This window comes from Orbicella faveolata, unplaced genomic scaffold (assembly GCF_042242905.1).
Source record: "Orbicella faveolata isolate gen_17 unplaced genomic scaffold, um_ofav_v1 contig_36, whole genome shotgun sequence".
NCBI lineage: Eukaryota > Metazoa > Cnidaria > Anthozoa > Scleractinia > Merulinidae > Orbicella > Orbicella faveolata.
The window spans coordinates 13,125,065-13,135,903 of NW_028301565.1; the positions used below are offsets into that span (position 1 = coordinate 13,125,065).

Consider the following 10,839-nt stretch of genomic DNA (forward strand, 5'->3'; position numbering starts at 1 on the left):
AAGATGATAAGATTTGCTCAGGATCGTGCTATCTGGCGTACAACTCTGGATGCTCTATGATTCACAGTGGAGCGATGGGAGTTCACCTTTCAGACAGGCGGCGCTGTGGCAATACAGTCCAACACCCTTTTTGTGGCATGCGAGTAAACTTGATGAAATGGCATGTGGCGAAAATACCTTTCCTCGCACACCACCAACTGAATGGAGGACTGGAAGTTAAAGGGTGGGCCTGTTTGCCATTTTTCCCGTAAAAGTGAAACCCCAGGTTAGTGTTTTCTGCATCTCAGTTGTAGCCTCGAATGATGCTTCCCTGCAACGGATGACCCGCAGATCTAGAGGAAGGTAAATTACACAGTGGTGACAACAACTATCGACAATGATAGAAAACAACAGATGTGCAGTTACTTTGAGTCCATTGCTATGTCTGCTATATCAACTTTATGAAAGTAGCACACTGTAAGCTAACTGGTTGTCCGTGTTGAAATTCAAAGGGGCTCTATGGTGGAAACCTGCAAAACAAGTTTGATTCTTTTTTATTATCAAATTGTTACGTCTGAAACTCCTGCTTTCCGGTTAAATTACGTTGTGTACATAACTGGACATGAATCTGATGGGTTAACACCCAACAACAGCCGGCCGGATAAATTCACGACAGGTGACATTCGACAGAACCCGTATTCACTCTGAAATCGTCAATTTTCACAGCGCGTAACATTTTGTCCAGAAACACCTCATGGTCGTCATGAAAGAAGCATAAATGATTACATGTACTGAATGATCCCAGACGCTTTTGACTTGTTATGTAGGGAGAAAAAAAGAACGGTTGTTAGATAAATCAGCTTATACCGTAATTAACTTTACTTTGCTGTACTGACAATTAACTTTTATTTACCCAACTGGTGAAAGCTTTGATATGACGCGGCGTTCATGTAAGTGAGTACACGGTCTAGGAGACAAACAGTTGACAAAGAGACTTCGTTTTTTGAGGGCCTGGGTACGTGGTCGGACGAAAATTCTTACCGAGGCATTATCAGATCAAAAAAAAAGGAAACACTTCTGTTATATTTAATTAAATGTTCAATACATAACCTCTTTACAGGAATCCGAAATAAAGAAATAAATTCAAAACATATATGAGGCAAGTGTCTCGGATAGGTCATGTTGATCTTTGCAGACTGCCCATTGTAAATAACACTTAAAGATAACGAATGTCTGCCAGGATTGAAAAACGTTAAGGAAACGTAGCTCAATTTTTGATAACTGAAGCAAACCGGATCAATTACTGATGTGCGATACATTTCCTATGATACGCTTTTTAGCTGACACCAAAACCACGCGCATCTATTAAGCCCAAACACTGTATAAACTTGCCACATTTTGCTGCTTTAACCTTTCACGCCCCCGGTCCTATTCCTTATCGTGAGAGAAGGAACTAGTTTAAGTAGTCTGTAAGGGCGAACTACTGAGGTCTGCTGAGGTGAATGACACTTCCATTACGGGAAATGGAGCTCACTTTCACGCAGATAAATTGATATTCTGTACTAACTTAAAGTTTGCATTTCTCAATCTAGTCACCCAAAACAGTGATCAGCCTCCTTCGACGTATTTCGGCGTGTCTTAAAGGTGAGTTTGCGAGACAAAGTGTCTGCTGGTGGTGTAGTGATGGTAGCGTTCCGCTTACAAAATGTTTACCTTATCCGAGGAACAATGTTGATATGTAGACTGTATCACTTGTGGTTCATTTAGTTACAATTTTTAATTTTCAAATGGGATGTTATTGAACTCGGCGTATTGTCCGTATTGGTCTTTTTTTTTTCCGTTTCCATCAGAAAATTGAGAGAAATTTACGTGCATATAGTTCAATTGTAATGGCTTTTAATTAAACTCCACCGCCAAACATTTGCGTCTGTCTGCGGCAGACATGCGTTATAAATTTCCGTAAAAGTTTTATCAAAACTGCGGACGTCGGCCAGTTATGCTTTTGCTCGAAAAGTAAATCGTCGTAAAACAGTGCATTGTTGTTTTGTGGTTGCCAAAAACCCAAACAAACAAAAACAGTCGTCGAAATTAATACCTATTGGTCCATCTCAAAACTGAGCTCGGGGTTTGTAACTAAAATTCCAGCCACTCGGGGGACCAATCAGAATACAAACCTTTTCATGTTCGAATGGACAATTTGGCTATTGTATTTTCTCTAAAAAGAGAAAGAAGAATCACCCAATATAGTTAGGAATTGAGTTTCAAAGCTGCAGAGAAGTTTTCTCACCTGTCAGTCAACTCATAATTTTTTGAAGTTTTCTCTTTTCAAGTTAAGACATGTGGCAGTTTACTTAGGGTGTAACCGAGATAAGAAACTGAATCTTTCATTGTCTCTTGAGCTTTTGCGTACATCTAGTGTTTTATATTTTTTTAAATTTGGATTTAGGTACAAATATTGTTTCAGTAAGAATGATTCGATTCGAAAGACTACGTTTCCTTTGTTAATGGAATTCTATCAATAAGGTTTAGTTGACAAATCTTAGATCCCAAACAACGCAAGTCAGTGCTGGCCTTAGCTTGAACCTCATTCTATACCCAGGGTGTCAGCGAATAGACGAGATCAATTATGAAGCCAAGAAGACCCAGTTTCTATAATTGTACAAAGGATATCTAACTGATCACTGTAGTTACTTTCAGGTTACTTTCTATTCTCAATTGGACTTAATCGTCCCAAACTTAGCCATCTTTGGTACCTTTTGGCTTACTATTTATTCGCAACTGATGTTTTTGTACGCTAGTATGTATTACAGGTTTCCATCGAGTTGAAGATCAAGTTGTCCGTCACTTTTCCTTTGTTGTGTGAAACTATGCAATCGAAATAATTTTTCTAATATCGCCAACCCAGCAGTGTCAGTGGCGGAGAGTTATGGTCTTGTGCTCGAGCGATATGAAAAATTCTGGGACGACTTAACCTGCCACGGCCATGTGACGCCTAGAAGGAAAATGTAAGTGACCCGGGTAGGAAATGAAACCACATGCACTGTCACGGCAAAATTGTCAATCGTTGCCTCAAAGATGGACAATAATTACTAGATCGACTCTGTAGTCTGCTATCTTTCCCGTGTGAAAATCGCCAACTGAATCGCCGCGACATCGCTAAGTTATTCATTCTGTAGAGCGAAGTAAATAAAATAGATAATAAATATCTTAATTGACCACCGCTTTTGAGAGCCAAAATAGTGGCTTTGTCGCGTGCTCGATCTTCGTGCCTTTATTTTGATCTAGTTCCATAGTAAAAGGCTTTTAGTGGACGTACAATACAATTTTAACATAATCAAGGAATCTCGAGAAAAAAGTTAAAATCAACGAGAGAGTGAATGCAAAAGAATGGAGCCAAAATTAGGCGCTCTTTATTAAGGGGCTCACTCGATGAAAATTGGTATTCACACTCGGACTGAAAAAGGTCGGAAAATGAGCCAGACCACATTGGTGCTTTGGGCAGAATGATTCAAATGCCATCTTTCCTTTTAAGTTAGGAAATAAATCAACGATAAACTAGTCACGAGGTTCGTTTTCTCTCGTAGGGAGTCACTGTATTAACGGTTATCGATTTGTTCGGCGTAACTGTTCTTTCGGGTGACCCTTGCAATCGAAAAGATTTTGTCTTGTTTTCGTTTACTGACAATATTTGAACACGTAAAACGTCAATGCCATGCACAAACAAGTCAATTCTTTTGCTGAACAGTTCAGTCGTGTACCAGCGGGTATGCTGTCTAATTCTTTCGTCAAATATGACAATTGGCGCGGAAAAAGCAGTCACTAGGTGTTACGCTGAAAACGAGATGAAACATTCTATGTACGTAGTTAGAATAATTTTAACCCGTTTTTCTTCAAACATACCTTATTACGTGTACAACTCAACTTAAAATGGCAAGGGCGATGTTTCCATTTCCGTTGTTTAACAGACACATGCAGAAGTTAAGCATTTCATAGATCGGATGTGTTAAACTTATTGACCAAACGACAAATTTTTGTTCGTCAAAATTGCTTTGATGAAGATTGACACATGATTTGCGACCTTTTTACCGGCAATCAATCGTTGTCTCTTTCTACAAATAGTCGTCCATAATTGCTGGGAAATGAAATGAAGAATCTGCCCAGTTTTTCGCAAAATGAAAATTCAGTTTTACTGTGAGAAATGGAATATCTTGGAAAACAACTTGTCTTGATCCTTTCAAATGTTTCTTTGATTGTTGGGTTTATTTGTATATTATTTTTATACCTGACGTAAACGAAAAGTAAACCGATAGAGCTCTATGGTACCAGCTTTTCCACATTTGTTTTTTTTTCAGGGCAAATTCGCTGACAATGCCTCCCTCATGTTTCTGGCTCAGATGGCCCAGATTGAGATTATTTTAGCCCAGGAAAGTTCTAGCCATAAGCTTGCTGTCACAAAATTCAGTGAATCAGCTTTGCCGTTTTGGAATACGTTTATGTGACTAGCAGGCCATGATATACGTTTTCACATGAGCCCTTTTATGACCATATTCAAAAGATTTAGGTGAATAACATTTCAGCGATAATTTTAATGGATTTTTAAAAAGTGACCTTTGTTTCAAGTGTTTCAAAACAAAAACTTTTATCAAAGAGACACAATTCCCTTTCATAACAAAAGATCGCTAAATTGCTCCGCAAACGAATTAATTCTCGGCTTATAAGATTTGTGACACTTTTCAGCGAGAACTTCGGAGGGTTTTCAAATGATTTTCTTAATTAAATCCGTTTTAAATCACTCATCTTAAATTGCCTTAAAATATAATCAGATATAATTCTTCGAGTTCGAGCAAAATCAGATGAAATTTCATAGCTTTAAATATCATTCGTCGATCAGGACCTGTTTAATTAATCTTCAGTAACAATTCTACATCTACACGGGTTGAGGTCCTGGTTGTCGTGTATAATTTTTTGCAAAAAAGTTCGGTCTCAAGTAAGAATTAAGCTCGTTTTGCCAAAGACGCCGGCATGTATTTTGTGTTTCTGTGTAATCTGGGTTCTCCTGAGAGCGTTCCATGCTAGTTCACTGTGATTAGCACTGCTATTACACTGAAAATGCCAGTTTTACAAAATTATAAGTGACGGTAAAATAATCAAATTAACAACATTAGTATTATTCGAAGTAAAGAAAGTGCCACTGCAGTTTAGCGGATACATTCGGTTTAGCTTAAATTTTCAACACCACGAAAACTTGGCCTATGATTGAAAATGATTTCAGGTAAAATGTACCAACTCCTGAAAACTTGAGTTCTTCCGCAAAACTACTGTCAATCATATTTACTAAAATCAAAAACTGTGTAATTTAGAATTGAGGCAAAGAATAACTGGCAAAAAAAAAATTCCTAAAATGTGGCGTCTGGACACCGCATTCACTATCGATAAAACGGGACGTTTTACCAGGAAAAGCTCGTTCAGAACAAGCGCGTGCGTAGGCTTGTTGCTGAAAGAGATTTGTTTCCCGATAAATAACAGTAATTTTATACACTCAGTGAGTTTCAGAGTAAGGCGGTTTTAGCAAAGTAGCGTTTACTAAAACCATACTAAAATCAATATACAAAAAGCAAAATTCTCCTCCTAAATTATGTATACAGTTTCGTTTCGATTGATGAAGTTAAGCTGGGAAATCAGTTTTCACATACCACTCGAGTGTTGTTGGGTTTTTAAACGTTGCGCAGTAAATGACAAATAACTGAGAATTCGAAGCCCGATTTTATTTCTTAATAAATAATGTACCTTAGCAAAGGTAAGGTTCTTAGTGTGGGTAACGTACGCGCCATCGAGAGAAATCCAATGTATATAGCTATCGTTTCTAAAAAAGTGATATCGATCTAATCACATAAAGGCAATTGAGAATCAAAAAGCCAATTATTCTTGTTAAAACGAAATAATAGTATTTTCAATATCCTCCTAACTATTAGTTCCCTTTAGAAATTGAGCAGATCAATTATCGTGGTCTGTTTCTTTTGAATAGACTGAAGGGGTTGAATGGGTTTTAATGTGATTCGCGAGAGATAGAAATGGAGGAATTTTGCGTTTGCCATTGCGTTGCGCTCATGCGAAGTAAGCCGATGATAAATCTCATTTTCATGAGTGATTGAGAGCTAGGGTGATGGCTTAAATGAATTAAGGAGCGTTTCGACCTATTGTTAGTTCGAGTCCCGGAAATATCGCACCACGCACTAATTAAAAGCGATCTTGGCCCGGCTAAATGTTTATTCAGATTGTTGTATTGTATCACGTTCAAGGGGATGCGGATTCGAGGTTCAATAACAAATTACACAATTTAAACATTCGATCTGCGTGTCTAGATTAGCTTCGGATATCCTTTCATCGACCAAGACAAATACTTCATTAAAACACCCACAATTAGCCCTCTGACTATAAAGCGATGTGCCCGGTAGGCCACTGATACAGTAGTCACACAGCAAATACACGATTTCGCGGCGGGACCCGCGAATCATCATCCATTTGCTTCAAACTTCTCCCTTTGGTATCACAAAGGACATATTTATTCCATAGTTATCATCGTGAAAAGGTAAGGCTTTATCTTCTTAATTCATATATCTTACAGTTTTGCGTAGAGTTTTCATTTTGGTTTTCACTACGAAACCTATCTGACCGCATGGGTTCACGGTTGTAACTGGAAAATAAGCGCTAATTTTTCTTTTGTTATAGTCCTACAAGAGTTACACGTTTAACAAAATCATACTTTGTATCAAGTTCTGACCACGTTGTTTGCTATGTCTTCCGTTGTAAGCGGGCTCGAGCCGTTTCTCCCGTGGCAATTCTCAAATGTAAAGCTTGAGTTTATAATAGGTTTACCCTTAAAAGAAAACAATTTTTGTCGTAACGGGCTTATATCCTTTCCCTGAGGCAATGACATCCCTATTTTGTATTGTGAGAAATGATTTAAAAGAAGTATTTTTTTTCCTGATAAAAGTTTTGTTTGAGTTGCCGAAAATCGCCAACGATTCGGTAGCTTAGCCGTTTGTTGAGTCGCATCTACGAGATGTTTGGTTGTCCAGTCTAAAGTTATTTAAAACGGTACGACGAATCCCTGACTTAAAAAATAAATGCAAAAACTGGTTACACCCTCACACGAGTAAAGCGATTAAAATGTAACCAAAAGCTTCCTATTTTTTATCGCTCATTGTAGAATCTATTAAAACGACAAAGACTCGACTCGCGTAGATTAGTCCAGTGAGTAGTTATAATCCAATATTCCTCGAGAAACGTATCTTAATAATAATACAATGTTTTTTGTCTCAATACAGGGCTGCAATTTTTGCCTCTTTAGAACACAAAAAAGAAAAATTTCAATTAAGTATCTAGTTAATCGCTTACAGTACAATGTTTAGTTTGTTTAATTAAATCTTCTCCGGCATCTGTCCTTACAAGTAATCAGAGTTTTTCTTCACAATTTATTTCCGATTTTTTTTTATAGTTTACAGTCTGTACCAAATCCAAGTTTGCGATTTATAGTTTACATATAAACAACTTGAATTAGTCGAGCAACGATTTATTCTCCAAAATTCTATCTTAATGTTATGAGTGATAAACTTTGTCCGCATGTCTTCGTCATTATCAAATTCACAGCTTTCGCTTATTTTCCGCACCCTTTGGTAATACATATTTTTTGTTTAATTTCATCTAGACCAAAGATAAAAAGCAAAAAAAACTGGCACTGAAAACAAAATTTGATCCGATGAAGTTATTTTTCGTTTCATCAACTCACACCCTGATCGTAATACTATGCAATTTGTTAGCTAAAAAAAAACAACATACAGTATTCAACAAAAGATCACATTAGTGTTTTTCAATAAACAAATCTGGTCTTCATGTATCAGCTGTGTTTTCATTTGTTTTAGTGAATGAAAAGGGTCTGTCGAGCATTTGAATATATTCTGCTATTTTCGGTCAATTTTCACAACAATCAGAACGATATTCATTCAAAAATAGATATTTAAAAAATCCATTATGAAATTCGCACACGTCTGACTCTAAAATTTGCCTTGAATTTTTCAGAGCCATTTTTCTCTTTATGCCATTAGAAGATTGAAATATAGATACATTCATCAACAAAGAAAGCAATTAGGCTTCTTAAGGGTAAAATTTCACCGTTAATAACCCAGGCCGAATTCAGTTCTTATCTTACAAAATTGCCCTAAGTTTAGACCACAATCAAATTCTTTTACGCGCTCTCAATGACGAAAAAAAAAGAATGAAAAAATCGTGAAAAGTCGGCGCGGAAAAATTATGTGGAAAGGAAATTACTTTTCTTTGCAAATTCATCGAAGACATGAGAAAATTTCTTGAATAAGTTGTTTGCTCAATATATTTTTCAAAATGTCACAGACAGCGCTCTTTGTAAATATTCAATAAACACTGCGGAAATCAGATTCAACACTCAGCTATTTTAGCAACAGAGGGTGACGTGCGATGCAATTAAGGATGGATAATTTTCAGCTTAATAATAAGCTTACAGAATCAAACATTATTATTTGTTTTTTTGAAATTTTGGGGTGGGAGAAAGTACTACCCGCGGGGGTGCCGAGGGGGTGAAGATTGCGCAATTTTTTCCCTAAGGGACATACCAATGTCAAAAACAGAAAAAGAATAAGAAACTGGTACTTTGGTTGTCTGCCACTATCTGGTGTACTGAAGTAGTAGCCTGCGTTCTGTTGCTTTTGTAAAAAGATGTTTAAAATAGAATTTGCCATCGTCGATAGTACTTTATCAGCCCATCAAGTGAAAGCTATCTCATATCTAGAGAGTCATTCTGCAGTACTGAACATGACTGAACTGTTGGCAGAATTTCACTGTACTCTATTTAGTCCTACTTTGGCCGAACTCAAAAGAACGGTGAAACACGTGTACCTCACTTTGTCCAGGGCAGAGCCCCCATTTTGAACTATTACATTTACAAAGAGACTACCCTCGGCTAGCAGGCTTCTTCTTCTTCAGTCTTCTCAGTTGTGCTAGCATAGCACGCTGCTGAGGAAAGTAAATTTCAATCACCTTTTCCTCTTGACAGGAATGTTGCATCAAATCACACTTATAACCCTTCTGCTGGGTCTATACGGAGTATTGTCACCCACTTTCGCCGCTGAAGAGACCGCAGAGTTACAAGACGAACATTCTTCATCGGCTTGTCCTCCCGGATATTGGTGCAAGAAAAAACGCGAGTTTGATTCTGCTTCGTGCCCTAGAGGTTTTTTATGCCGGTCAGCACGAAGTGCTGAAGCTTGTCCCCCAGGGTATTGGTGCCGAAGAAGCGAGCTAGTGGTAGATCAACCGACTCAGCCAGAGGAATGTCAAGACGGGTGAGCAGTGGTGATTTCTTCTCGATCCGTTATACCAACGCACACTTAAGTGATCTACAGGGCTCGTTCAATTAACGCAAAAACAACAAAAATAAAATGAAAAAAAAAAAAAAATGAAAATACACCAAGGAACAAGGGTGGTTATGTTTGGGGAAGATTGACAAGCACGGCAACTTTTTCAGGGTGCGTATTCCTTGACGCAATGCCTGGCTACCAGTTTCTGGTTCAATCAGTTGGGTTATTTTAGCATTCCAAAGAGAGTGGCAAGCTTGAAAGTCGCTATAGGGTTGTGATCCGTAGCTTGTTGTTCTCGTTCTCTGCAATTCACACCAGCGATTTTCTGGACTGCGTTGAAATGCGTATTTATTTCTTATTAAATCACATAGCACACCTACTTAACAAATGTATCGACTAGTAATGTTACCTCTATGCGGATACCTACAAGGTAAAGTGTGTACTGATGTTGTTGTTGTTGTTTTTTTTTTATAACAAATGCAGTTTTTGGTGCAAGGAAGTTGAAACCAGTCAGCCTCGCTCCATGTTTTCGTTCAGGGCTTGTCCACCAGGGTACTGGTGCCGAAGAAAGCGGTCAATCGATTTTCTCTCAAAACGAAGCTGCCCGCGTGATTTCACTTGCGCTGAAACGCAAGAAGAAGATTCCGCAGCCTGCCCTCCAGGGTACTGGTGTAAAAAGAAGAGAAACATCATTCATTCTGCCACCAAGGAAAACGAATGCCGTCGGGGATTCTGGTGCAAGAGGGAAGCAGAATCCTCTTAATATTTTCCAAGACTGTCGATCTCGAAAAATTGCAGCCGTTTCCGTAAAGGTTAAAATGCGAATTTAGTAAATTATTTAATGTAGTAATCAGAGATCTACATGCAATTAATTGTATTCAAGAATGGATATGTCTGTAAATAAACAACCTATTCCAATGATCGAGATGGAAAAGAGATTTACGCTCAAACAAAATTTATGAAATTTCTCTGGAAAGAAAAATATCAGGGTATTAAATCAGAGGTCAAGTGGCTTTCTTTCAGAATGCAATTAAGAGTTTGTTTTTCCATTTGGTAATTGAAATTAAACAATCGAAATAAAAGAGGAAGTACTTAAAGTTTTGTATAGAGTTAAAGTTATCAAAAGTGGGTTTGATGCTAAACGGCCAGAGCTTGCCAGGATAATCACGAAAAAGTGGCAATGGGAGCTTTTTTTTTGATATAATAAGGAAAGTAGGCTCAACCATTGTCTGTTCGTTTTTTCTGCTGATTTGAAGCGATTTTAGCAAGATATCGGTCCCTCAATTCCCTACTTTAAGAGAAAAACAAAGCTGTACAGTCCAATTAGGAATGGCCGATTCCTCCCGGGGGTACTCCCAGAAGAATTGGGTGGGGGTTGGGCTGCCCGCTTCTCAAAACGCCTACCCTATTTATGACCAAAAACTGCGATTTTCCCTTCTCTATTTATGACCTGACCAAACATTCGATA

The 10,839-nt window shown here is 38.0% G+C and overlaps 1 protein-coding gene across 2 annotated transcripts; it reads left to right on the forward strand.

The window, feature by feature from the left end:
• Window positions 1–1,380: 1,380 nt before the first annotated feature.
• Window positions 1,381–10,292, forward strand: LOC110064311 (uncharacterized). 2 transcript variants are annotated; one of them, XM_089275025.1, is made up of 4 exons: window positions 1,381–1,477; window positions 1,572–1,623; window positions 9,068–9,356; window positions 9,855–10,292. In XM_089275025.1, the coding sequence occupies exons 3-4, from the start codon at window positions 9,070–9,072 to the stop codon at window positions 10,132–10,134; spliced, it is 567 nt and encodes a 188-aa protein (XP_089131151.1). In that variant the 5' UTR covers window positions 1,381–1,477; window positions 1,572–1,623; window positions 9,068–9,069; the 3' UTR covers window positions 10,135–10,292. The 2 variants fall into 2 exon arrangements, with proteins under 2 accessions (XP_089131151.1, XP_020627007.1); XM_020771348.2 differs by lacking the exons at window positions 1,381–1,477; window positions 1,572–1,623 and adding an exon at window positions 6,410–6,568.
• Window positions 10,293–10,839: the final 547 nt, after the last annotated feature.

Excerpts from the sequence above, each read along its gene's own strand:
- LOC110064311 (XM_089275025.1), top strand. The coding sequence starts at position 9,070 with ATGTTGCATCAAATCACACTTATAACCCTTCTGCTGGGTCTATACGGA. Across the intron at positions 9,357-9,854 it reads CCAGAGGAATGTCAAGACGG|TTTTTGGTGCAAGGAAGTTG; the intron begins GTGAGCAGTGGT and ends TAACAAATGCAG.